At 48.3% G+C, this 27,992-nt stretch overlaps 1 protein-coding gene across 1 annotated transcript; it reads right to left on the bottom strand.

Moving 5' to 3' along the window:
* Positions 1 to 2,250: 2,250 nt before the first annotated feature.
* Positions 2,251 to 6,530, bottom strand: LOC132532856 (uncharacterized). The gene is made up of 5 exons (XM_060172239.1): positions 6,282 to 6,530; positions 5,235 to 5,417; positions 4,147 to 4,440; positions 3,100 to 3,282; positions 2,251 to 2,415 (listed from the first exon to the last, which is right to left on the bottom strand). Exons 1-5 carry the CDS (start codon positions 6,528 to 6,530, stop codon positions 2,251 to 2,253), a joined length of 1,074 nt encoding a protein of 357 aa, XP_060028222.1.
* Positions 6,531 to 27,992: the final 21,462 nt, after the last annotated feature.

Genomic DNA, 27,992 nt, shown 5'->3' with positions numbered 1-27,992 from the left:
ACGCCTGGGTACAGGCCACTTGGCGTGTCCCCGAATGTGCGCAGTTTGTCGACGGTGGATTTCTGCAGAGACAGGGATACAGGGAGTGCAGCCTGAACCTCTGTGTAATTGCCCCTCATGAGCCCGTTGCTGGACGTGTCACAGCTGACCAGATGAGGTACCCGCTCAGGAGCGTGGGAAGCACAACCTCTGAAACATTGTCCCTAGGGCCTCCAACTCTCTCTGCTCGGTGCTCCCTCTCCCCGGGGATGAGGGAGAAACACTGACTGAACATTGGTCCCTAAAGTGGCTCAATGGCAAGACTCAGCCCAGAGCGTCTTCTGCGTTGGGAGAGACCCAAGTGCCCCCACGCTGTTCATCTCACAGTCATGGTGACCTATTCCAGCCCCAGGAAGTGAGGGTTTGGACAGAGGCTCCAATGGGCTGAGTTCCATGAGGCTTGTGTGTCAATCCTAGCACTACTCAGCTATGAAAAGCTTTGGAGTGAACTGCATAGCTCTCCTGACTTGTGTGCTCTTTTGCCCTGTGTGTTTACTTATGAGTACACAGGAGCTCGGAACCTTTCTTTCTTTCTTTCTATCTCCCACCTCTCTCTCTCTCTCTTTCTCTCTCTCTCTCTCTTTCTCACTTTGACTCTCTCCACTGAGATCCACTCTGACACGTGGAAATGGCCACCTGATGAGTCTCAGAGTCATGGAGTGTCCTTTGATCAGCTCAGCATGTGGAAGCACAGACAGCACTCTCTCACTCTCAATTTCTCGCTCACTGTGTGACTCTCTCATTCTATCTCTGTGCTCCTATCAACAATCTCTAGAGGAAACTTAATGATGTCTCAGATATTCAGCCCAGCCACCCATAGTTGGGGCAGCAGTGAACAAGGCAAATGATTTGCCTGTCCTCTTGTTGCCACAGCCCAAGGTCAGAGAACATGTGGTGATAGGAAGAAACCGGTGCTCACGTGATCTGCAGGCTGCAGCTCCTTTTCACACGTCGACTCTTGCATAGTGTGCTGAGCACAAGGCAGAGCCACATGTGCCTCCACCGTTGGCTCAGCGTGCATGCTGGTGGGAATCACCTGCCCTGAGGTCCCTTCTGGGTACAGGGCACTCAGCGTGTCCCTCACGGTGTGCACTGTGTACAACTGCAGAGACAGGGACCGAGGGTGCCTTTGTCTAACTGCCCCTTATGAGCCAGGTTGTGGACAAGTCAGAGCTGACCTTATGAGAGACCCACTCAGCAGAGCGGGAAGCTTGTGGTCTGAAACATTCTCACTTAAGCCCCCCCAGCCCCCCATCTCTGCCTGGAGCTCCCTTTCCCTGTGGCTTAGGGAAAAGCACTGACTGCACATTGGTCCCCAAGATGGCTCAGCGCCTAGTCTCAGCCCAGAGCTTCTTCTGCCTTGGGAGAGACCCAAGTGCACTCAGTCTGCTCACCTCACTGTCATGGTGACCTAACCACCCCCAGCAAGTGAGGATTTGGACAGAGGCTCCGAATCTGAAATGCACGGGGCTTGAATGTCACTCCTAGCACTACTCGGTTGTGACAAGCTTGGACTGAAGTGAAAATCTCTCCTGGTTGAGTGCTCCTTTTCCTGCGTGTGTACTTATGAGCAGGGTGGAGCGGGCACCGTCCCAGCGCTGGCATATTTCTCTTACGTCCCTCTCTCTCTGTTTCTCTCTTAGTTTCTTCCTCCTAAGAACCACTCTGAGCAGAGGAAATTGGGAACCACTGTGTCTCACAGTCAGGGTTGTCCTGTGATGAGCTCAGCATGTGGAAGTACAGACAACACTCTCACTCTCTATTTCTCTCTCACTGTGTGACTGTCTCATTCCGTCTCTGTGCTCCTATCAACACTCTCTAGAGGAAACTTACTGATGTCTCAATCATTCAGCCCCTCCCCGAGCCCCCATAGTTGTGCCAGCAGTGGACAAGCCAAATGTTTTGTCTGGCGTCCCGTTTCACGGGCTCACTTGCAGAGGGCCTGTGGCCAGGGACAGGTGCTCACCTGCTCCACGGGTTTCAGCTCCTCCTCGCGCTTGGAGTCCTCCTCACTGTTCTTGGTACCTTGCAGGGCCACATGTTTTCCCTGCAAGGCCTCTGACTCCATGCAGTTAGGGGGCTGATGCCCAGAGGTCACGCCTGGGTACAGGCCACTTGGCGTGTCCCCCAATGTGAGCAGTTTGTCGACGGTGGATTTCTGCAGAGACAGGGATACAGGGAGTGCAGCCCGAACCTCTGTGTAATTGCCCCTCATGAGCCCGTTGCTGGACGTGTCACAGCTGACCAGGTGAGGTACCCGCTCAGGAGCGTGGGAAGCACAACCTCTGAAACATTGTCCCTAGGGCCTCCAACTCTCTCTGCTCGGTGCTCCCTCTCCCCGGGGATGAGGGAGAAACACTGACTGAACATTGGTCCCTAAAGTGGCTCAATGGCAAGACTCAGCCCAGAGCGTCTTCTGCGTTGGGAGAGACCCAAGTGCCCCCACGCTGTTCATCTCACAGTCATGGTGACCTATTCCAGCCCCAGGAAGTGAGGGTTTGGACAGAGGCTCCAATGGGCTGAGTTCCATGAGGCTTGTGTGTCAATCCTAGCACTACTCATCTATGAAAAGCTTTGGAGTGAACTGCATAGCTCTCCTGACTTGTGTGCTCTTTTGCCCTGTGTGTTTACTTATGAGTACACAGGAGCTGGGAACCTTTCTTTCTTTCTTTCTTTCTATCTCCCACCTCTCTCTCTATCTCTCTTTCTCTCTCTCTCTCTCTTTCTCACTTTGACTCTCTCCACTGAGATCCACTCTGACACGTGGAAATGGCCACCTGATGAGTCTCAGAGTCATGGAGTGTCCTTTGATCAGCTCAGCATGTGGAAGCACAGACAGCACTCTCTCACTCTCAATTTCTCGCTCACTGTGTGACTCTCTCATTCTATCTCTGTGCTCCTATCAACAATCTCTAGAGGAAACTTAATGATGTCTCAGATATTCAGCCCAGCCACCCATAGTTGGGGCAGCAGTGAACAAGGCAAATGATTTGCCTGTCCTCTTGTTGCCACAGCCCAAGGTCAGAGAACATGTGGTGATAGGAAGAAACCGGTGCTCACGTGATCTGCAGGCTGCAGCTCCTTTTCACACGTCGACTCTTGCATAGTGTGCTGAACACAAGGCAGAGCCACATGTGCCTCCACCGTTGGCTCAGCGTGCATGCTGGTGGGAATCACCTGCCCTGAGGTCCCTTCTGGGTACAGGGCACTCAGCCTGTCCCTCACGGTGTGCACTGTGTACAACTGCAGAGACAGGGACAGAGGGTGCCTTTGTCTAACTGCCCCTTATGAGCCAGGTTGTGGACAAGTCAGAGCTGACCATATGAGAGACCCACTCAGCAGAGCGGGAAGCTTGTGGTCTGAAACATTCTCACCTAAGCCCCCCCAGCCCCCCATCTCTGCCTGGCGCTCCCTTTCCCTGTGGCTTAGGGAAAAGCACTGACTGCACATTGGTCCCCAAGATGGCTCAGCGCCTAGTCTCAGCCCAGAGCTTCTTCTGCCTTGGGAGAGACCCAAGTGCACTCAGTCTGCTCACCTCACTGTCATGGTGACCTAACCACCCCCAGCAAGTGAGGATTTGGACAGAGGCTCCGAATCTGAATTGCACGGGGCTTGAATGTCACTCCTAGCACTACTCGGTTGTGACAAGCTTGGACTGAAGTGAAAATCTCTCCTGGTTGAGTGCTCCTTTTCCTGCGTGTGTACTTATGAGCAGGGTGGAGCGGGCACCGTCCCAGCGCTGGCATATTTCTCTTACGTCCCTCTCTCTCTGTTTCTCTCTTAGTTTCTTCCTCCTAAGAACCACTCTGAGCAGAGGAAATTGCGAACCACTGTGTCTCACAGTCAGGGTTGTCCTGTGATGAGCTCAGCATGTGGAAGTACAGACAACACTCTCACTCTCTATTTCTCTCTCACTGTGTGACTGTCTCATTCCGTCTCTGTGCTCCTATCAACACTCTCTAGAGGAAACTTACTGATGTCTCAATCATTCAGCCCCGCCCCGAGCCCCCATAGTTGTGCCAGCAGTGGACAAGCCAAATGTTTTGTCTGGCGTCCCGTTTCACGGGCCCACTTGCAGAGGGCCTGTGGCCAGGGACAGGTGCTCACCTGCTCCACGGGTTTCAGCTCCTCCTCGCGCTTGGAGTCCTCCTCACTGTTCTTGGTACCTTGCAGGGCCACATGTTTTCCCTGCAAGGCCTCTGACTCCATGCAGTTAGGGGGCTCATGCCCAGAGGTCACGCCTGGGTACAGGCCACTTGGCGTGTCCCCCAATGTGCGCAGTTTGTCGACGGTGGATTTCTGCAGAGACAGGGATACAGGGAGTGCAGCCCGAACCTCTGTGTAATTGCCCCTCATGAGCCCGTTGCTGGACGTGTCACAGCTGACCAGATGAGGTACCCGCTCAGGAGCGTGGGAAGCACAACCTCTGAAACATTGTCCCTAGGGCCTCCAACTCTCTCTGCTCGGTGCTCCCTCTCCCCGGGGATGAGGGAGAAACACTGACTGAACATTGGTCCCTAAAGTGGCTCAATGGCAAGACTCAGCCCAGAGCGTCTTCTGCGTTGGGAGAGACCCAAGTGCCCCCACGCTGTTCATCTCACAGTCATGGTGACCTATTCCAGCCCCAGGAAGTGAGGGTTTGGACAGAGGCTCCAATGGGCTGAGTTCCATGAGGCTTGTGTGTCAATCCTAGCACTACTCAGCTATGAAAAGCTTTGGAGTGAACTGCATAGCTCTCCTGACTTGTGTGCTCTTTTGCCCTGTGTGTTTACTTATGAGTACACAGGAGCTCGGAACCTTTCTTTCTTTCTTTCTATCTCCCACCTCTCTCTCTCTCTCTTTCTCTCTCTCTCTCTCTTTCTCACTTTGACTCTCTCCACTGAGATCCACTCTGACACGTGGAAATGGCCACCTGATGAGTCTCAGAGTCATGGAGTGTCCTTTGATCAGCTCAGCATGTGGAAGCACAGACAGCACTCTCTCACTCTCAATTTCTCGCTCACTGTGTGACTCTCTCATTCTATCTCTGTGCTCCTATCAACAATCTCTAGAGGAAACTTAATGATGTCTCAGATATTCAGCCCAGCCACCCATAGTTGGGGCAGCAGTGAACAAGGCAAATGATTTGCCTGTCCTCTTGTTGCCACAGCCCAAGGTCAGAGAACATGTGGTGATAGGAAGAAACCGGTGCTCACGTGATCTGCAGGCTGCAGCTCCTTTTCACACGTCGACTCTTGCATAGTGTGCTGAGCACAAGGCAGAGCCACCTGTGCCTCCACCGTTGGCTCAGCGTGCATGCTGGTGGGAATCACCTGCCCTGAGGTCCCTTCTGGGTACAGGGCACTCAGCGTGTCCCTCACGGTGTGCACTGTGTACAACTGCAGAGACAGGGACCGAGGGTGCCTTTGTCTAACTGCCCCTTATGAGCCAGGTTGTGGACAAGTCAGAGCTGACCATATGAGAGACCCACTCAGCAGAGCGGGAAGCTTGTGGTCTGAAACATTCTCACCTAAGCCCCCCCAGCCCCCCATCTCTGCCTGGCGCTCCCTTTCCCTGTGGCTTAGGGAAAAGCACTGACTGCACATTGGTCCCCAAGATGGCTCAGCGCCTAGTCTCAGCCCAGAGCTTCTTCTGCCTTGGGAGAGACCCAAGTGCACTCAGTCTGCTCACCTCACTGTCATGGTGACCTAACCACCCCCAGCAAGTGAGGATTTGGACAGAGGCTCCGAATCTGAATTGCACGGGGCTTGAATGTCACTCCTAGCACTACTCGGTTGTGACAAGCTTGGACTGAAGTGAAAATCTCTCCTGGTTGAGTGCTCCTTTTCCTGCGTGTGTACTTATGAGCAGGGTGGAGCGGGCACCGTCCCAGCGCTGGCATATTTCTCTTACGTCCCTCTCTCTCTGTTTCTCTCTTAGTTTCTTCCTCCTAAGAACCACTCTGAGCAGAGGAAATTGCGAACCACTGTGTCTCACAGTCAGGGTTGTCCTGTGATGAGCTCAGCATGTGGAAGTACAGACAACACTCTCACTCTCTATTTCTCTCTCACTGTGTGACTGTCTCATTCCGTCTCTGTGCTCCTATCAACACTCTCTAGAGGAAACTTACTGATGTCTCAATCATTCAGCCCCGCCCCGAGCCCCCATAGTTGTGCCAGCAGTGGACAAGCCAAATGTTTTGTCTGGCGTCCCGTTTCACGGGCCCACTTGCAGAGGGCCTGTGGCCAGGGACAGGTGCTCACCTGCTCCACGGGTTTCAGCTCCTCCTCGCGCTTGGAGTCCTCCTCACTGTTCTTGGTACCTTGCAGGGCCACATGTTTTCCCTGCAAGGCCTCTGACTCCATGCAGTTAGGGGGCTCATGCCCAGAGGTCACGCCTGGGTACAGGCCACTTGGCGTGTCCCCCAATGTGCGCAGTTTGTCGACGGTGGATTTCTGCAGAGACAGGGATACAGGGAGTGCAGCCCGAACCTCTGTGTAATTGCCCCTCATGAGCCCGTTGCTGGACGTGTCACAGCAGACCAGATGAGGTACCCGCTCAGGAGCGTGGGAAGCACAACCTCTGAAACATTGTCCCTAGGGCCTCCAACTCTCTCTGCTCGGTGTTCCCTCTCCCCGGGGATGAGGGAGAAACACTGACTGAACATTGGTCCCTAAAGTGGCTCAATGGCAAGACTCAGCCCAGAGCGTCTTCTGCGTTGGGAGAGACCCAAGTGCCCCCACGCTGTTCATCTCACAGTCATGGTGACCTATTCCAGCCCCAGGAAGTGAGGGTTTGGACAGAGGCTCCAATGGGCTGAGTTCCATGAGGCTTGTGTGTCAATCCTAGCACTACTCAGCTATGAAAAGCTTTGGAGTGAACTGCATAGCTCTCCTGACTTGTGTGCTCTTTTGCCCTGTGTGTTTACTTATGAGTACACAGGAGCTCAGACCCTTTCTATCTTTCTTTCTTTCTCCCACCTCTCTCTCTCTCTCTCTCTCTCTCTCTGTCTCTCTCTCTCTTTCTCACTTTGACTCTCTCCACTGAGATCCACTCTGACACGTGGAAATGGCCACCGGATGAGTCTCAGAGTCATGGAGTGTCCTTTGATCAGCTCAACATGTGGAAGCACAGACAGCACTTTCTCACTCTCAATTTCTCTCTCAATGTGTGACTCTCTCATTCTATCTCTGTGCTCCTATCAACAATCTCTAGAGGAAACTTAATGATGTCTCAGATATTCAGCCAAGCCACCCATAGTTGGGGCAGCAGTGAACAAGGCAAATGATTTGTCTGTCCTCTTGTTGCCACAGCCCAAGGTCAGAGAACATGTGGTGATAGGAAGAAACCGGTGCTCACGTGATCTGCAGGCTGCAGCTCCTTTTCACACGTCGACTCTTGCATAGTGTGCTGAACACAAGGCAGGGTCACATGTGCCTCCACCGTTGGCTCAGCGTGCATGCTGGTGGGAAGCACCTGCCCTGAGGTCCCTTCTGGGTACAGGGCACTCAGCGTGTCCCCCACGGTGTGCACTGTGTACAACTGCAGAGACAGGGACCGAGGGTGCCTTTGTCTAGCTGCCCCTTATAAGGCAGGTTGTGGACCAGTCAGAGCTGACCATATGAGAGACTTACTCAGCAGAGCGGGAAGCTTGTGGTCTGAAACATTCTCACCTAAGCCCCCCCAACCCCCCATCTCTGCCTGGCGCTCCCTTTCCCTGTGGCTTAGGGAAAAGCACTGACTGCACATTGGTCCCCTAGATGGCTCAGCGCCTAATCTCAACCCAGAGCTTCTTCTGCCTTGGGAGAGACCCAAGTGCACTCAGTCTGCTCACCTCACTGTCATGGTGACCTAACCACCCCCAGCAAGTGAGGATTTGGACAGAGGCTCCGAATCTGAATTGCACGGGGCTTGAATGTCTCTCCTAGCACTACTCGGTTGTGAAAAGCTTGGACTGAAGTGAAAATCTCTCCTGGTTGAGTGCTCCTTTTCCTGCGTGTGTACTTATGAGCAGGGTGGAGCGGGCACCGTCCCAGCGCTGGCATATTTCTCTTACGTCCCTCTCTCTCTGTTTCTCTCTTAGTTTCTTCCTCCTAAGAAGCACTCTGAGCAGAGGAAATTGCGAACCACTGTGTCTCACAGTCAGGGAGTGTCCTGTGATGAGCTCAGCATGTGGAAGTACAGACAACACTCTCACTCTCTATTTCTCTCTCACTGTGTGACTGTCTCATTCCATCTCTGTGCTCCTATCAACACTCTCTAGAGGAAACTTACTGATGTCTCAATCATTCAGCCCCGCCCCGAGCCCCCATAGTTGTGCCAGCAGTGGACAAGCCAAATGTTTTGTCTGGCGTCCCGTTTCACGGGCCCACTTGCAGAGGGCCTGTGCGCAGGGACAGGTGCTCACCTGGGGCACGGGTTTCAGCTCCTCCTCGAGCTCGGAGTCCTCCTCACTGTTCTTGGTACCTTGCAGGGCCACATGTTTTCCCTGCAAGGCCTCCGACTCCATGCAGTTGGGGGGCACATGTCCAGAGGTCCTGCCTGGGTACAGGCCACTTGGCCTCTCCCCCTTTTTGCGCCTTGTTTCGATGTTGTTTTTCTGCAGAGACTGGGACACAAGGAGTTCAGCCCGAACCTCTGTGTAATTGCCCCTCATGAGCCCATTTGTGGACGTGTCACAGCTGACCAAATGAGGTACCCGCTCAGGAGCGTGGGAAGCACAAGCTCTGAAACTTTCTCCCCTGGGGCCCCCACCTCTCTCTGCTAGGTGCTCCCTCTCCCCGGGGATGAGGGAGAAACACTGACTGAACATTGGTCCCTAAAGTGGCTCAATGGCAAGACTCAGTTCAGAGCTTCTTCTGCCTTGGGAGAGACCCAAGTGACCCCATGCTGTTCATCTCACAGTCATGGTGACCTATTCCAGCCCCAGGAAGTGAGGGTTTGGACAGAGGCTCCAATGGGCTGAGTTCCATGGTCCGTGTTTGTCACTCCTACACTACTCATTGTGATAAGCTTTGGCATGATCTGAAAACTTCTCCTCACTTCTGTGCTCTTTTGCCCTCTGAGTGTACTTATTAGCAGGTTTGAGCTGGGCCCTCTTATGGCCCGGGTGCCTTTCTCCCACCATCAAAAATCTCTAGAGTAAATGTAATGATTTCTCTGATATCCAACTAGGCACCCCATAGTTGGGGTGGCACTGGACAAGATAAGTGCTTTTTCTGGCCTCCAGTTCCCCTGGGCCCAGGGGCAGAGTGCCTGCTAACTCAGGAAGGGACAGGTGCTCATATTCTCCACCTTTGTAGCTCCTCTTATTGCCCTGAGAGAGACCTTTGTGCCCACATCCAGCTCATCTCACCCCTCAGGAAGTGAAGAGTTTAAGAGAGACTCCAATAGGCTGAGTTGCTTGGGGCTGAGATGTCACTCCTAGCACTGATTTGTGGAAAGATTTAGAGTGAACTGAATAGATTTCTTTACACATGTGCTCCTTTGCCTGGTGTGTACTCATGAGCAGGGTAGAGCTGGGACTATCTCAGGGCTCTGGTGTTTTTCCCAACACACACACACTTTCTCTTTCTCTGTCTCTCTCTCTTAGTCTCTGTCCACTGAGATCCACTCTGACAAGAGGAAATGGCCACCTGACGAGTCTCACAGTCATGGAGTATCCTGTCATCAGCTCATTTTGTCGAAGCACAGACAACACACTCTGTCTCTCTATTTCAGTCTCACTCTGTGACTCTCTCATGCCATCTCTGTGCTGGTATCAACAATCTCTAGAGGAAACTTAATGATGCCTCATATATTCACCCAACTAGCCCATAGCTGGGGCTTCAGTGGACAAGACAAATGCCTTGTCTGGCCTCTAGGTCCTCAGGGCACAGGGGCAGAGGGCCTGTGGGCTCAGGAAAGGGAGAGGTGGTCACATCCTCCACAGGTTGCAGCTCCAGTTATCTGCCTTGGGAGAGACCCAAGTGCCCTAGTCCAGCTCTTCTCACCTCCATTGTGACCTATTCCCTCTCCAGAAAGTGAGGGTTTTGACAGAGGCTCCAATGGGCTGCATGGGGCTGAGATGTCACTCCTAGCACTCAGTTATGAAAAGCTTTGGAGTGAACTGAATAACTCTCCTGACATATGTCTTCCTTTGCCTGGTGTGCACTTATGAGCAGGGTGGAGCTGGGACTCTCCCAGGACTCTGGTGTCTTTCTCCCAACAAACAATATCTCCCTTAGTCTCTGTCCACTGAGATCCACTCTGACAGGAGGAAATTGCCAACCCGATGTGTCTCACATTCATGGAGTGTCTTTTGATCAGTTCACCCGTGGAAACATAGACTGCACTCTCTTACTCTCTATTTCTCTCACTGTTGACTCTCTCATTCCATCTTTGTGCTCCTTACAACAATCTCTAGAGGAAATTTAATGTTGTCTCTGATATTCAGCCCAGCCACCCCATATTTGGGACAGCAGTGGATAGGACAAATGCCTAGTCTGGTCTTCAGGTCCCCTGGGCTCATGGGCAAAGGGCCTGTGGGCTCAGGAAGGGACAGTTGCTCACATCCTCCACAGGTTGAGTCCCCCATATTGTACTGGGCAAGTGGCATGGCCTCATGTGCCTCCAGCAGGGGCTCAACGTCCATGCTGCTGGGGGGCACCTGCCCTGAGGTGATGCCTGGGTACAGGCCACTTGGGGTGTCCCCCACTGTGTGCAGTGTGTCCCCTGGGGTTTTCTGCAGAGACAGGGACACAGGAAGTACAGCCTGAACCTCTGTGTATCTGCCCCTCATGAGCCAATTTATGGACATGTCACTACTGACCAGATGAGGGACCTACTCAGGAGGTTGGGAAGCACATATTCTGAAACATTCTCACCTAGGGCCCCCACCATCTCTGCCTGGTGCTCCCTTTCCCTGTGGCTGAGGGAAAAGCACTGACTGCACATTGGTCCCCAAGATGGCTCAGTGCCTAGTCTCAGCCCAGAGCTTCTTCTGCCTTGGGAGAGACCCAAGTGCCCCCATCCTGCTCATCTCATCCCCAGTGTGACCTATTCTCTCCTCAGGAAGTGAGGGTTTGGACAGAGGCTCCAATGGACTGAGTTCCCTGGTCTGAAAAGCTTGAGTGAACTGCATTGCTCTCCTTATTTGTGTGTTCCCTTCCCTGTGTGTGTACTGTGAGCAGGTGGCAGCAGGTATCACTCAAGTAGCTAGCTCCAAGGTTGACATCTTCCTCTCTTCTCTCTCTCTCCCTCTCTCTCTCTCTGCCTCTCTCTCTCCTGAGATTCTCTGTGACAAGAGCGAATGACCACCTGATGCGTGTCACAGTCATGCAGTGTCCTGTAAACAAGTCATCATCCTGAAGCCCAAAAAGCCTCTAAACTCTATTTCTCTCTCATTCGGTGTTTCTCTATTTCCATCTCTTGCTTGTATCAACATTCTCAAGAGAATATTAGATGAGGTCATGGTCATTAATTCCAGCACTACCAAGCGCCCAGATATCAGGGTACAGGTCAAACCCCTTCTTCATGTCTCCCATGCACTGAGAGAGCACCTGTTGTCTCAAGAAATTACAGGTTCTCACATCCTTCACAGGTTGCCTTTCTTCTTTGAGCTCTGAGGCCTTCATATGTTTTTTTGGTAGGGACACATTTGCATCCAGCAGGCACCCAGCTTCCATGCTGGTAGGGGGTACCTGCCCCATATTGTCACTGGGGTACAGGCCACCTGGCATGCCCCCCTCTCTGTCTTGCCTATTCCCTGTGGTCATTTGCAGAGGCAGGGACACAGGGCCATAGCCCGAGTCTCTATGTGTCTGGCCCTCATGACCCTTTAAGGATAGGTTGACATCTGGAGTTTCTCCAGACAACTCAGCTCAGAAAGATGGTTCTCTTTATCCACTGTGTCCTCAGGGAATCCAGCCCTGGCATGAGGCCAGACTGCTCTTCTCAGGCAGGTCCTTCCCCAGGACACACACACAAACACACACACACAAACACACACATAAACACACACATAAACACACACACACACATAAACACACACACACACACACACACACATAAACACACACACACACACACACACACACAGAGAATCCTCATTGTGTCTGTGAAGGGATAACCACTGTGGGGCTCTTGCTTACCTTTCTCCTACTTCCATGGAGCACGGTGGTCACCCGTTTCCACTGGCGGCGGAGCCACTTTCGGGTCCCCTCACATTTGCAGTGATCTGGGCCCTTCTGCTGGCTCCCATGCTTGCGTCTCGGTAGACAACACAGCATCTTTATTTGACTCTCAGGTCTGGCTGTCTTATCTATGGATTGGTTTCTGGAAACTCATGTATCATCACTTCCAGGTAACTATCCACCTCCTCCAATCCTGAGCCTCCCTTCAGGCCTCTGGGTTTTGATGACAGGCCACCCCACCCACATGCTATGTCACTGTACACATAGTGACCTCATGACCCTCACAGCCCAGGCCCTCGGGGTGCAGCTAGCCTTCAGGGGATGTATATGGATGTGGGTGAGTCCTTCCCCACTTCTCTACATTTCCCACCCCAGGCCTGAGAATGTTCATCTCATCAGTGGTTTGGCTCAGCACCCCCAGAAAGCCCTGTCTCCTTTCTGCTGTTCTCATGTGTTCTGGCATTCACACCCGGATCCTCACCCAGGGGAGTTTTGTACTGTCCCCACTGAGTCACCTTCCCTGTCAAGAATGCTGATTCTGGCATTTGATCTATCTCATTTTTCCCATTTTTTAAAAAAGTTTGTGGTTCATAGTGAGCTCCAAGAAGATAAAAAATATTTTTTTTCAAATTTTATTAGTCGTTAATATTAATTTAGGAAATTAATTGGCAACAGGGGTCTAATTTCATACCATTCCCACCACCAGAGTTCACATAGAGTCCCCAACCCACCACTGCCAGCCACTGCAGTTCTCCTAAGGTTGCAGACATGGGCTAGCTGTCATCTCTACAACTCTCTGCCTAGATTTGTACATAATTGCCCCCCTTTTCTTACAGATCCAGTCCCCTCTTCCCCTCCAAGCCACTCATGACCCTATGACAAGATCCAAATGCCCCTCTCGTTTTCCTCCTCTCTTTTTGGCTGTTGATGGAACAGGAGTTCAGAGCCCTCTTATCTTCCTCCTCCTATCACTTCTCTCCCACTGGGAGTATGGATCGAGACTGTTTCTGGGGTGCAGAAGGTAGGAGTTCTGGCTTCTGTAGTTGGTTCTCTGCTCAACATGGACATTGGCAGGTCAATCCATACCCCCATCCTGTTTCTATCTCTCCCTTGTGAGGTAGAGCTCTAGAGAGGTGAGGTTATAGGACACATTGCTGAGTTAGTCTGCCCAGAAAGTCAGGGTGCAATCATGGCAGCATCTGCAACTGGGTTTCTGGAAGGTGGCAGGATATAAAGTGAGACAAACTGGTTAATGATAGTGGGATTTGTGTTGTTATGTGGAAATATGGGACATGTTATGCATATAAAAATACTGTATTTTACTGTTGACTGTAAGCCATTAATCCCCCAATAAAGAAATTTAAAATATGGTTAATGAACAGGAACCAAGAAGTAGGAACAGAGCAGATGAGATTAGGAATCATAGGGTGGAAGAAAGTTTGCAAGTCTATTTTAGGCATGTTTCTGGGGCACCAGGACTATGGTAGTTTTTTGCTTGAGTTTGATAGCTAGCATGAAGTTGGGTAGAAATATTGTTTGAGAACAAAAGAGCTAGAAAGTTGGTTAGGCAGAGAGGGGCTCCCATTCTTGAAGAAATTCTTGTATAACATTAGCTATTTGCCTCCATCCACCTGACTTAGTGCATATATATACATATGTATTTACTACCAGAGCCTGTGTAACCTCTGAGTCCCTATTGGTCTGAGCTTACAGCTCGTGGTCACAGCTGGAACACTGCAAGTTGCACTCATTTCAGGACCAATCTTCCTCAAGCGGCAGGGGCTCCCTTCAGAGACTGGGGCAGTCTACGGTCTCATGGTTGACATTTGTGTCCATGTGCTCAGCCCAGCCGCACTTCTTATTCTGTGAATGCCTGTTCTTTACTGTGAGATCTGTGCCATGGCCCGGCAAACTGGTGGAGTTTCATTCATCTCATACTTGGAGTCCCCCTAAACTCACTAAGCCTGGGGTTCAGGGGGGATTTCAGCAAGATCCAATCCCAGCATATCAGTGCTGCTTTCCATCCCAGGCACGAAGGACAAGGAGGGGCCCTAGACCAGGGCACAACTAGGACCCTGGTGGAGATCTAAGGCTCTCAGATGTTGATCAAGTTTATTGTTCTTTTCATGATTTATAGCATTTGTTTTTAAAATTTTTTAATATATATTTTGCTAGTGATTTACAGGATTACAAGATAATAGGGATATAATTCTCTACCATTCTTAAAGCCAAAGTTTTGTGCCCTACCCCTCCACTGGTAACCACCATAGTTCTTCCAACCTCTAGGTAGATTGAGTATACATTATTTTCTTTCTTCTTTTCATGTTCATGTGCTCTAATTCTCTCTCTGTCTCTTTTACAGATATTTTTAAAAATATTTATTTATTTATTATTGGACAGAGGTCAAATTGAGAGGGCATGGGTAGGTAGAGAGGAAAGAGATAGACACCTGCAACCCTGCCTCACCATTTATGAAGATTTCCCCCAGAAGGTGTTGACTTAAACCTGGATCCTTGAACACTGTAGAGTATGTGCTTAACCAGGTGCACCATTACCTGCCCCCCTCTTCCAATGCTCTATGTTTCAAATCTGTCCTTCAGTTCCTTTCTTACTTCAGTGAACATAATCTTTGCCAGGCCCATCTGTTTAGTCCCAAAGGACAAATTAAATTATAGTGTCCTTTTAAAAATTATTTATTTTCCCTTTTGTTGTCCTTGTTGTTTTACTGTTGTTGTAGTTATTGTTGTTGATGTCGTCGTCATTGTATAAGACAGAAATGGAGAGAGGAGGGGAAGACAAAGAGGGGGAGAAAAACAGAGACACCTGCAGACCTGCTTCACCGCCTGTGAAGTGACTGTGAAGTGGGGAGCCAGGGCTTGAACCCAGATCCTTACGCTGGAACTTGCACTTCGTGCCATGTGTGCTTAACCCGCCACTCTACTGCCCGACCCCCTATAGTGTCCTTTTTAAGCTGCTGAGTATTACTCAATTGAGTATATGTCCCAGAAATTCTATTTTCTTTTTTTTTGTACTTATCAGACTGAAATTAGTGAATTTTTACACAAGTGTCAAAGGCTCCCCCCAACTCCTTCTAAATATTTTGTAGAGCGGCTCCTCACTTCCAATATTATAAAGTTTCTATCAGGAAAATAAAAGGCACACAGCAGAGAAGTACACAGGCCAAGATGGCTGCCCCCATGTAGGAGCTGATGTAGCCCTGCTTCTTTTTTGCCTCCAGGGTTATCACTGGGGCTTGCTGCATGCATATGAATCCACTGCTCCTAGAGGCCTTTTTTTTTTTCTGTAGTTGTTGTTGCTGCTGCTGTTGTTAGATAGCACAGAGAGAAATTGAGAGATGAGGAATAGATAGAGAGGGGAAAGATAGAAACCTGCAGACCTGCTACCCTACTTGTGAAATGACCTCTCCACGCTGCAGTTAGGGAGCCGGGACTCGAACTGGTATCCTTGCACTGCTCCTCGATTTTTACACTAATTTCACTTTGCCCATTGCATCACCGCCCGGTCCTCCTGCTGCCTCTTTTTATTCACTTTGAAGTCTCTGCTTTCACTTGCGTTCTAAGCCACACCGACGCCTGTTCCAGCTCCATGTGTCCTTCCTTTTTCCTCTTCCTCCTCAGGTAAAGGAAACAGTGCCTGACTCACTCAGATATTCTCCAGAATCTCTTCCCTCTTAACGATGGGGCAAAAACAAAGGTTCCTGGTCACAAACGTTCTTGGCCCAGTGACATTTGGGTTCAGAGCTCTCTGGTCATCTTCCTCTAACACCACCCCTTCTGAGAGTACGAGTCCAAATCTTTGGGGTGTGCAGGAAGTGGTAGTTCTGTCTTCTGTAATTGCTTCTCTTCTGAACATGGACATTGGTAGATGGATCCATACCCACCTGTCCCTAGCTTTCCTTAGTGGAGTAGGGCTCTGGAGATGTGAGGTTCTGGGACGCACTGGTGTGATCATCTGCCCAGGGAGTTCTTGTAGCATCTAGAACTTGCTGTTTGAAAGGCAGTAAGATATAAAGTAGGACAAGAAGTATAATAAACAGGGACTGAAGAGAATCATTAAATCCAGTGAAAATAGGGACCCTAGGGTGGAAAGAAGCTAGGATGCCTCTTTTAGGTATGTCCCTCAGAGCCCGGGACTTTAGTAATCTTTGCTTGAGTCTTCAGCTAACACGATGGTGCAGTAGAAATATTGTTGATGTGGGCTACTCTTTATAGGGAGGGAGGAAAAGGGTGTGACTTCTTAGGTCTTGGAGGATACCACACAAATCATGACTGGCTCCAAATACTGTTTTCTGAGACTGTGTATCTAGGGAAGTGTGCTTCCAAGTCCCTTCCTTAGTACCTTTTTCTTTTAAAATTTTTTTTATCTTTATTGATTTATTGGATAGAGACAGTCAGAAATCAAGGAGAAGGGGGAGACAGAGAGTGAAAGAGACAGAAAGACACCTGAAACACTGCTTTACCACTCGCAAAGCTTCCCCCCTGCATGTGGGAACCGGGAGCTAGAACCTGGGTCCTTGTGCATAGCAACATGTGTGCTGTACTAGGTGCACCACCACCCCGCCCCTTTCCTTAGTACCTTCTATACACATGGCAGAAATTGGGAGGAAAGAGGTGGAAAGGGAGTTTCTCCTGACTGGGAGTGGGGTACTCTCCTAGTCCAGAAGCTCCCCCTACATCTTGCCCAGATGCTGTGGTCTGATTGGACATGCAGGTCAGAAGCAGATTGGGGGTGGTGGCTTGGAGACAACCCTACCCCCTAAACTGGGACCAAGGAGATTTTGAGGCTCTGTAGCTCTCATTGTCCCTCTTCTTCATCTCTTTCTCCTCCACAGTCATTATAGGGCTAATAGAATCAACATAATGGGTGAAACATATTCAAATGAAATGCAGTCATCACAAGCATTACAAAGACCATGCTGTTCTGTTCTTTGACTCAGGCCAATGTCCAGTTTAATACACCCAAATGACCACACATTTATTTTCATTTTCATCATCTGCCATAGGGCTTGGTAAAATTTCCTTGAAATGAATGGATCTGGACATAGTGTTTTATAAAACGAAGGTTCAAGACTGCCCTATTAACATTTTTCCAGCGTCCCAGTCTGGCTTGCTGTGGATCGTTCTTGCATGTAGGAGCATGGAGACTGGGAACACTCCCTGTGCCCAGCTGTGTCTCTAAGCTGGGCCTGCAGCCATGTGGAGGTGAGAACAGCAGGACAAGCCCAGGAGTAGGCTGCACTTTATGTCCCTGAATGTGTGTTTGCAGACCAGACACTGTATTACCCTGAGAGGGAGCTTAGTTAGGGACATTCCTGTGTCACAAAGTTATTAGTGGAGAACAGATGTCTTTTGGTAAGACAATAGAGGGGGAAATCTGGGAGTTGGATGGTGGAGTGAAAGCAGTGTAGTAACAGTGAGAGGCCTGTGTTCCCTGAGGTGGGTCAGGGCAGAGGCAACTATTGTAGTGAAAACAGGGCAGGTCTCCAAGCCCTGAGCAGAGGAGGCAGGTCCAGGAGCACAGCAGGGGACACCTTGGAGGAGAGAATCCAGAGGGCCCACAGCCATAACCAAATAGGCTGTCTTCCCAGAGCTGTGGCTACAGAAAACAAGCCACTGGATGACCTCAAGGTAGAAAATGTGGCAATACGTGAGAAGTTTACTATTTCCATTTGCTTGTTTGTTTTTTTAGTTGTCAACAGAATTATAGCTGGGGCTCAGTGCCTATATGACAAATTCATTGCTCCTGTGGGTCATTTTTTTTTTCTTTCTGTCTCCCTTCCTTCCTCCCTTCTCTCCTTCATTCTTTCTCATTTGTTCTTTCTTTCTCTTAATATTTTATTTGAGAGAGAGAGAGAGGAGACCAGATCAGTGCTCAGCTCTGGCTGATGGTGGTATTGGGAATTGAACCTTGGGACCTCAGATCCTCAGGCATGAAAATCTTTTCCAGAACTATTATGCTATTTACCCAACCCTGTTATGTCTTTCTTTCCTTCATATCTTCATGCCTTCCTTCCTTCCTTCCTTCCTTCATCCCCTCCTTCCTTCCTTCCATGTTTCCTCTCTCCCTCCCTCCCTTCATCCCTCCCTCCCTCCCTTTATTTTTATTTGCTATGACAGAAAGAAATTGAGGTGGACAGTAGAATTAGGAGGGAGAAAGAGAGAAACCTGCAGCACTGCTTCAGTGCTGGTGAATCTCCCCACTCCCCATCCTGCAGGTGGGGCCAGTGGGCTTGAACCTGGTCCTTGGCTATGGTAACAGGTGCAGTCACCCAGGTGCACCCCCAACCACATTTGTGCATTTGTTTATTACTGTACTTCGTACATATAGTATCCCACAACTTCACGGCCCAATTTTTCCTTTGTTGCATTTCCAACAGAAAGAGAAAGAGCTAAAGCAAGAAACATAGGAGAGAAGGAGAGAGATCACAGACCATCTGTAGATCTTCCTCTGGTACCATTCATGGTTCTCCCATGTGGTTCCAGGGCTCCATCCCAGGTCCCCGTGTAGGGTAATGCATGTGCTATCCAGAGTAAGCTAGCTCCTGGTTTCAAGTTTCTGACTGGTTCAGATATCAGTCACTGCTTCTGGTTGTTGAATGGTAATTAGAGCTGTGAACACACCCCACTACCAAAGGTGCTAAGTTCCTATCCTGTGTGAGGCAGGTATCTCCCAGGATCACTGAGGATGAGGGAAAAGGAAAGGCCTACTCAGCTGTCATGCCTGGGACTGAAGACAGGGACCCGCATGGCTCCACCATATGGCTGTAGAAACGACCATCCCAGGAATGGTCTACTGGACAGCTGTTCCCAGGGACTGTGGAAGCCAGATTTCTGTCTTCTGTTGTGATGTAATCAGTGTTAATCCTCCCAGAGGCAGGTGGACAGATTTGAAAATCTGCTACAACTGATATTCCCTCTCAGGCTCACACCACAATGATTCACTACCTGTACACTCTGAGACACAACCCCATGATTCACAGGGCCCAGGGGGCTAGAGTCTTAGGTTTTCACTTTTTCTTTTTTATTGTCAACTTTTTTGGGATGAGACAGATCGGTGAAATGTCAAGCTAGCTAGAGTGTAATGGTGGTGACTAAAAACACCCAATTCCATTTTTCTTTTTTAAAATTTATGTTATTTAATTTACATTATATATTTCTGATAGAGACAGACAGAAATCCAGAGGATGAGACAGAGATACAATGGAGAGAGAGAGAGAGAGAGAAAGACAGAGACCTGTTCTAATACTCATGAAGCTCTCCCCCACCCCTGCAAATGTGCACTGGGGGCTTGAATCTGGGTCTTTGTGGACTGTCATATGTTCAGTCAATCAGGTGACCATTCCGAGGTGCCTTCCATTCTCCAGTGTAAGTGTTGGTGGGCACCTTTGCCCTGTGCCTTTGGGCCATCAGACATTTTACTGGAGAACGTCTTCTCAGTTCCCTCATTCATTTCTAAATTAATGTCAGGTTCTGATTCCTAAATGTCTAGGCAGCTCTGGTGTTGTGCAGTCTTTCTGGGAGAACATAGCAAGGCCCACAGTTTTCTGGGATACCAGAGTGAGCTGATGGGTTAGAACTGAGCTGTGCCTTGAAGAATGGCTCCTCTCTCCAGGCCCAGGCTCCTTCCACAAGGGCTACAAAGGCAGGACGCTGAGCCTCTTCTGTGCTCCTGAGTCCAGGCTCAGCACCCAGGGCCTGCGCTGCTGTTCTGTGTGTTTCCAGCAGGGGCATGAGGCTCAGTGTAGGCCCATACCAGCCTCCCCCCCCCCCCCCCCCCAGTCTCCAGGAGGTGAGGGGCCAGGAGGAAGCTGGGGTGGTTGTATTTCTGTCAGGCCAGTGCCACCAGCCCCCTCCCCCAGCGTCAGAATCAGCTCAGCTCACAGCTTCTATCCTGGACTGGGAGGCCACAGGCAAAGGTGGGTCAGCAGATCTAGCCTGGCTTCCAGCTGCTCCCCTGTGCCCACTACAGGGTCAGCTTTCTCTGTGGTCCTGGGGGAGCTGACCCAGGTGGTCGGTCAGGGGACCCAGGATGGGTCTTGCCAATAAGCAGGGCAACCAGCTGCTCTGTCAGTTGTCAGACTCCACTCCAGCCTGCAGCAGCCCAGCCAGGGAACAACCCTTCTCCCTGCACCCAGCTCAGGGTCCCATCTGCTGACAGCAGGAAGCCACACCTAGTCCTGGCCAGAAAAGCCTTGTCCTGAGGCACCAGAGCAGGAGCTGTCAGTGGCCCTGCATTATCCTCCCTGCCCCACTTTATCGGTGTTTACGGGGGGTGTGAGTCTTTACAGTACAGCTGTTGGTACACACGTACACTCTTACCTCCCATGATAGGTGTCTACAAGGCACTGTCTCTCCCAGCCTAAGCCCTTTTCCACCTTCTTACACCAGGATCCCAGAGCCCCTACACCCCATCCCTTTCCTACTTCCCCAGAGCTTCCATATTTTGGGACTCTTACTAATCATTTGCTTACTGTTAAGTGTTAGTTTAATTCCACTATGTCTAACAAGATGCTTGGGATGATTTCAATACTCTTGAATTTGCTGATGATGTCTTTGTGGCCTAACATATGGTCTGTCCTTGAGAGTGACCAATGTGGACCTGAGTCGAATGTGTTTTCCAGTTTCTTGGGTGGAATGATTCTGAAAATGTCCAATAGTTCTAGTTTATCTATATTCTCATTTAGCTCCTTCATTTATTTCTTTTATTTTCTGCTTGGATGATCTGTCAAGTTGAAAGAGTGGAGTGTAGAAGTCCCCTACCCTGACTGTGTTGCTGTTAATATATTGCTGTAGCTCTTTCAGTAGATGTTTGCTGTATTTAGATGGCTTCTCATTGGATGCATAGATGTTAATAATTGTTAAGTCCTCTTGATTGACTGATCCTATGAGCATTAAGTAATGTCCATCCCTATCTTTTTAAACTTTATTTATTCTGGAGTCTATCGTGTCAGATATGAGAGTAGCTGTTCCTGCCCTTTTTTGTGGGCCATTGGCCTGTATGATAGTTTTCCATCCTTTCACTTTGAGTATGTGTTTGTCTTGTTGAGTTGTGTGGGTTTCCTGTAGACAGCATATTGTTGGGTTGTGTTTTCTTATTCATTTTCCTACTCTGTGCTTTTTAATAGGTGAATTAAGGCCACTTACACTTATTGATATCAAAGACTGAAGATATTTTAACACCATTCTTGTAGAGTTTTAGAGTGTTCTGATATATGTCCTATTTATGGTGGTCTGACCGTTTATAGGAGACCTTTCAGAACTTCTTTTAGGGCAGGCTTGGTGATAGCTGATTCCTTCAACTGTTACTTGTCTGAGAAGGTCTTTGTGCCTCCATCTAGTCTGAATGACAGTCATGCAGGATACAGTAGACTTGGTTGAAAGCCTTTCTCATTGAGCACTCAACAGATATCTTGCCATTCTCTTCTGGCCTGTAGTGTTTGTGTGGAGAAGTCTGCTCCTAATCTTATGGGTTTTCCTCTGTAGGTGACTCTTTGTTTTTTTCTTGCAGCCTTCAGTATCCTTTCTTTATTCTTATTCTTGTTCATTCTAAATAGGTTGTGTCTTTAAGTCTGGATTAATTATGTTTGGGACTACTGGGCTTCTTGAACCTTTATGTCTTTGATGCTGCCTAGACTAGAGAAGTTCTCAGCTATTGTGTCCTGAAGAATGCTTTCTTCCCCTCCCTCTCTTTCTTCCTCTGGTAAGTCAATAATGCGTATATTATTTCTCTGGAAGTTATCACATAGGTCTCTGTTGTTGTTTTCAGTATCTCTTAATCTCTTTTTGAGATCTCTTACTTCTTTTTCAGTTGTCTCTAATTTGTCCTCAGTCTTGCTAATTCTGTCTTCAGCCTCATTTATTCTAGTCTCTCTCCCCTGTACTGTTTTCTGGAATTCATCTATTTTGTTACCCTGTTCTGATACTGTTTTAGCTTGTTCAGCTAGCTGCGTTCTTAGCTCAGCTATTTCAGCTTTCAGCTCTCTAATAACCTTGAGATAATTTGTGTTTTCTTCCAGGGTCTCCTTTTTTGTTTCTGCATTTCTGATGACAATTCTTTCAAACTGTTTACTCACTCCTGTTATTATTTCCTTAACTAGTATTTGCATGTTGACCTCATTATTTTGTGGTTCACCCTTTGGGGGGCTTTTAGCTGGACTCTTGTCCTGGTTCATTTCTCCAATATTTCTTCTTGTTTGTTTAACTATTCTATAGAGTATGTTATGAGGTCCCTCTCTCAGTACTTTTCAAATTACTGATCACTCTTGCCTGGATTGACTTATGTCTAAGTAAGGTACTTAAAGAGTTCACAGTTGTGGAAATTAACAGTTGTTTCAATAGTATTTTAATCCCTTTGCTGGAGAGCAGAGTCTGTTAAAGGCCTCTTTTTTTCTTTTCTTCCCTGTAGGCTATGGGAGCCTGAGCGCTTTTAAACTATAAGTGGGCTTATTAGCTTAATCACTCACTCCTGACCAAGAGATAAAGCAGGGTGTGGGAGAGATAAAACAGTGGTCTAGCAAAGGACTCTCACACCCCAAGGATCCAAATCTCTAGGCCCAATTCAGTTTCTATGCCAAGCTGAGCAGCACTGCTGGGCCCTGTCCAGTTTATAGTCTGCAAGTTCTGAGGCAATTATTCACCATGTTATCTTCAGGAGACCAATGTGGAAAGGCTCCCACTATACAGCCCCACTGCTAGGCCACTGAGGTGTAGCTCTTCTCCTGAGTTTCCTGGTCATTTCTCTGTTCCCAGATGTCAGCACAGGGCCTCCTTCTGCTGCTCCAGCCTCTGAGGGCAGCAGCAATGGAGACTCACAGTTGCATTTGGTGAGTCTTAAGGGAGTCCTCTCCTCTTTACAGCAGTCTTTTTGTTGGTAAAGGAGACCGGAGGTGGTGCCTCAACTGGTAAACTGCTGGACTGTTACCAGCTGTTCAATCTCTCCTTAGCCTCCTCCCTGTCCACAGGACACATGTGTTTGCACTGGGTTAGTGGTTTGGTGGGTTCCTGAAGTTATTCTAGTCCTGCCTTGTTGTGTTCCCAGGTGGACTCCTTAGTATTCCTCGTTGTCCCGGTAGAGGAGAGTAGAGAAACACCTCACTTATTTATTAATGAGAGAGCTTGGAGGAGAGAGCAAGAAACCTAGACATTACTCTGTACATGTACTTCCAGACATTGATCTTGGGACCTCATCCTTAGAGTCCAACCATTTATCCAGTGTGCCACCTCTGGATCACACAGTAGCTTTTAGAGTTAGCAAACAGTCTCTGATGACTCTTGATCACAGACATGGGGATTACATTTGATTTCTGTACCAAGCACCCCAGTTCAATCTGTTTCTGAATTCAGAATGAAATGAGCTGGTAGACTCATCAGGAAATTATAGAACATTGACGTGCTTATCCATCCCAGAACCACTCTTTTCCTTCTCTTTTCTTCTGTTTTCTTTTCTTTTCTTTCATTTTCTCTTAATTTGTTTAGTTTCATTAATTCATTCATTCATCCTTTCTTTGTTTTTTAATCCACATAAATGATCTCGCCAGTTGGTGGACTCTATTTTTATGCTTTTTTTTCCTCCAGGGTTATTGCTGGGCTCGGTGCCTGCACCATGAATCCACCGCTCCTGGAGGCCTTTTTTCCCCCTTTTTTGTTGCCCTAGTTGTTTCAGCCTCGTTGCGGTTATTATTGCCATTGTTGACGTTGCTTTGTTGTTGGATAGGACAGAGAGAAATGGAGAGAGGAGGGGAAGACAGAGAGAGAGGGGAGAGAAAGATAGACACCTGCAGACCTGCTTCACCACCCGTGAAGCGACTCCCCTGCAGGTGGGGAGCTGGGGGCTCGAACCGGGATCCTTACGCCGGTCCCTGCGCTTTACGCCACGTGCGCTTAACCCACTGCGCCACCGCCCGACTCCCTTTTATGCTTATTTTAATAGCAATTTAAAAAATTAAAAGAGGGGGCTGGGCTATGAAACACCCAGTTAAGCACACATAGAACTCAGTGCAAGGAACTGCACAAGACCCCAGTTTGAGTCCCTGTTCCCATGCTTTGCAGGAGGCAAAGCAAGTCTGTAGGTGTCTGTTTTTCTTTCCTTTCTATCTCCCCTCCTTTCTCAATTCCTTTCTGTCCTATTTTTTTAAATTTTTTATTTAAGAAAGGATTAATGAACAAAAACATAAGGTAGGAGGGGTACAACTCCACACAATTCCCACCACCCAATCTCCGTAACCCACCCCCTCCCATGATAGCTTTCCCATTCTCTAGCCCTCTGGGAGCATGGACCCAGGGTCTTTGAGGGTTGCAGAAGGTAGAAGGTCTGGCTTCTGTAATTGCTTCCCCGCTGAACATGGGCGTTGACTGGTCGGTCCATACTCCTAGTCTGTCTCTCTCTTTCCCTAGTAAGGTGTATCTCTGGGGAAGCTGAGCTCCAGGACACATTGGTGGGGTCTTCAATCCAGGGAAGCCTGGCCAGCATCCTGGTGGCATCTGGAACCTGGTGATTGAAAAGAGAGTTAACATACATAGCCAAACAATTTGTTGAGCAATCATGGATCCCAAGCTTGGAATAGTGGAGAGGAAGTGTTAGGGAGGTACTCACTGCAAACTCTAGTGTACTACTGCTTTCAGGTATATATTTTGCAATAGTTTATGGATACGTGTGCACATAAGCTCTCTCTCACAGAAACTGGTGTATATCTAGGTTATGGGACTTTGTTAGAAAGTGAACTACCTGAGATGAAATTAGAGTGTACTATAAAAGGAAAGGTCTCACCCGAGTAATGAAGCTGAAGGGTTGTCATTCCACACGTAAAGTCTCTGGACACAGTCTGAGGTGAAGCATGCTGAGGTGGCAATCGTTGCGTTGGTTAGGTTGTGATTGGCGGATGCAATGTTATTTGGTTTGGATTGGGAGACACATCTGGGAAAGTGGGCCCTATCCAAGGGTTCCAGGACTGGGGGAAGTAGGGGCTCTATAGTGGAGATGTGAGGTTCCTGCTGTTTTAGGGTTCAAAAAGACAATCGATAGTTAATGTTATCATCACATTATTTGTTAATTGGGTTAACTTTGAAAAGTCCTTTTGTTATGGTTTGCTGTACGGTATCCAGTATCTTGTATATAGCTGTGCTATTGGATGCTTCTAATCTACTTGGTCTAGGCTTTTGAGAGAGTCCACATATCAAATACACAGCCTATATATTAAAAAAGATTCAGTTTGTGTTTTGAGAAACTTTGAGACATACAATTGATTTTCCCCCTCTCATATTAATTAACTACTGATTTATATGTCTACATTTTGCTAGGAGTGTACATAAACACCATTCCCACCACCAAAGGACTGTGACCCATCCCTCCCGCCCACTCCCACCCCCCACTGGCCCAGGAAGCTGCATGTCTACCCCTCACCACTGGGTTTTTACTTTGGTGCCCTACTTACAATTTGATCAGGTCCTGCTTTTAGTTTCCCTTTCAGATCTTCTTAATCAACTTCTGTTGATGAGTGGGATCATCCCATACTCATCTTTATCTTTCTGACTTAGTTCACTTAACATAATTCCTTCTAGCTCTGTCCAAGATGGGTCAGAGAAGGTGGGTTCATTGTTTTTGATAGCTGCATACTTTCTGTCCTATTTAACAACAACAACAACAACAACAGAAAAATTATAAGATAAGTGGTATAATTCTACATTATTCCCCAAAACACTCTCTTTATTTAAATATATTTAGTTTAATTATTTATTGGTGATTTAATATTGATTCGCAAAAGTATAAGATACTAGGGGTACAATTCTACATCCTTCCCACCACCAGAGGTCTTTGTCCTCATTCTCTCCATTGGAAAGTGCAGTAATTCTCCCAAGATCACAAATATGGGCTGTTTATTATCTTTATAACTATCTGTCTATATTTATATTTATTTGTCCACTTTTACTATGGTCCTGCCCTGTTTTTCCCTCTAAGTCACACCTATTACTATTCTCCCCTTTCACCTTCCCTTGAACCCTCCTTTCTCTCTGAGTCCTGAGGCGTGGGAGATCAGATCCCTTTGGTCATCTTCCCCTAACATTTTTTTGATAGAAACAGAGAAATATTGAGAAGGAAGGGGGAGATAGGAGGGTGAGAAAAAGAGACACCTGCAGCATTTCTCCACTCCTTGTGAAGCTTCCACACTGTAGGTGGGAATAGGGGTCTTAAAGGATCCTTGCAAATGGTAACATGTTCCTGGTGTAGCCCTGACTTTCTGCTGTCATGAACAGGAGAAAGATGTCCCCTGTCTGTGAGAAGGTAAACAAGAGCTGAGGATGGATCTGGGGAAGGCAAGGATCACGGTGACTTTTTTTTTTTTGTCATTAGTAGGACTTTTCTGCCTTAGTCTGACTTTTACAGATAGAGAGAGAGAGAGAGAGATGGGTAAGAGACCACAGCACTGAAGTGTCCCCCAACATAGAGGGGACTGGGCTGGACCTGAGGCTGCTAGCACTGTGAAGTGTGTGTTGGGGGGAAGCCCTCCCAAGCTCTGACGTCTTTTCTAGTTAGACTCTCCTCAGGACGTCACCAAGTGAGCAATGAGGTTTTAAATCATGTCATGTTGGCAGGGAGTGGCACCACTGCCAGGTGTGTGTGTGTGTGTGTGTGTATGTGTGTGTGTGTGTGTGTGTGTGTGTGTGTGATGGGGGTAGTATTTTCTCTTTTTCTTTCAGATGTTGTTTATTTTTTTTCTCTGATCTTAGCTCATTTTTTTTCATATATGCCTGGGAAAATTTTAACAGAAGACAAAATCTTTCGTCTTTCTCTCCCTGCTTACATCCTCTCTGGCACTCTACTTTGAAATCCTTAACCATGGGAGTCTCACAGGAGGCTGGACAACATACTCTATGTTCCACCTGTGGAATATGGGTCCTGAAATTGGGGCAGCTTGGATTGTTCCTACTCATGACCACAGAATGTGAGCTCAGATCTACGGGGATGCAGAGGTCACATAGGCTCCTAAGCTGAATATGGGCCCCAGATCAGATCAAATCGATGGGGTTTAGAGTCAGCAATATTTATACACCTTTCCCACATCTGGGAGCTACTCTCTTCCCTGATCTATCTTTCTGTTCCTTTTTCTAGCCATGGCATCATCTCCCTGCATATCAGATGTCAGGCTCAGGAAAAGAAAATGCACTCCATTCTTAACTTAAGGCTCTCTCTACCATCTTGCACCATGACACCAAAGCACCCATATCCCCACAATCCCCTCTCTCCCTTCCTTCCCTCCCTCCAGACTCCTTTGATTTGTGCAATACAGAAAAACACACTCCAGGCCAAGTTTCACTTTTTTAAAAACTTAGTCCCCTTTAACTGTCTCATCTTCATTTGTTTTATTTCAGCCTGCTGTTAAACCTGAATATTCCTTAAATGTTTTATTAATTAGAAATTTAATATTGATTTACAAAACTGTGAGGTAACAGGTGTATAGTTCCATTTAGTTCCCACTACCAGTAGTTCTCCAAGGTCACAGCTATGGACTGAGTCTATAACTATCTATATCTGTATACCCCCCTTAATCCACTTTTTTCAGCAGTCCTGCCTTCACTTCCTTTCTAGTTCACTCCTTATACCTATTACTACTGCCGGGTATCCTTCCTTTTTTCCTCTTCAGTCTCAGAGCAAAACCGTGCTTGTTGTTGAGCCAGATGTTGTAGTGAGTGGGCCGCAGAGAAGAGAGAGAGAGAGAGGGTCCGGAGCAAAGAGGAAACACAAAACTTTATTCGTGCTGGCACCTCAGAGTTGGGTGTTAGAGAA

Source organism: Erinaceus europaeus, chromosome 14, assembly GCF_950295315.1.
Source record: "Erinaceus europaeus chromosome 14, mEriEur2.1, whole genome shotgun sequence".
In the NCBI taxonomy this organism is placed as follows: domain Eukaryota; kingdom Metazoa; phylum Chordata; class Mammalia; order Eulipotyphla; family Erinaceidae; genus Erinaceus; species Erinaceus europaeus.
This window is presented reverse-complemented; position numbering and strand designations above follow the sequence as displayed.

Excerpts from the sequence above, each read along its gene's own strand:
- LOC132532856 (XM_060172239.1), bottom strand. The coding sequence starts at position 6,530 with ATGAGGGGCAATTACACAGAGGTTCGGGCTGCACTCCCTGTATCCCTG. Across the intron at positions 5,418-6,281 it reads AGCTGAAACCCGTGGAGCAG|TTGTACACAGTGCACACCGT; the intron begins GTGAGCACCTGT and ends CTGTCTCTGCAG. Across the intron at positions 2,416-3,099 it reads AGCTGCAGCCTGCAGATCAC|GGACCAATGTTCAGTCAGTG; the intron begins GTGAGCACCGGT and ends GAGCCACTTTAG.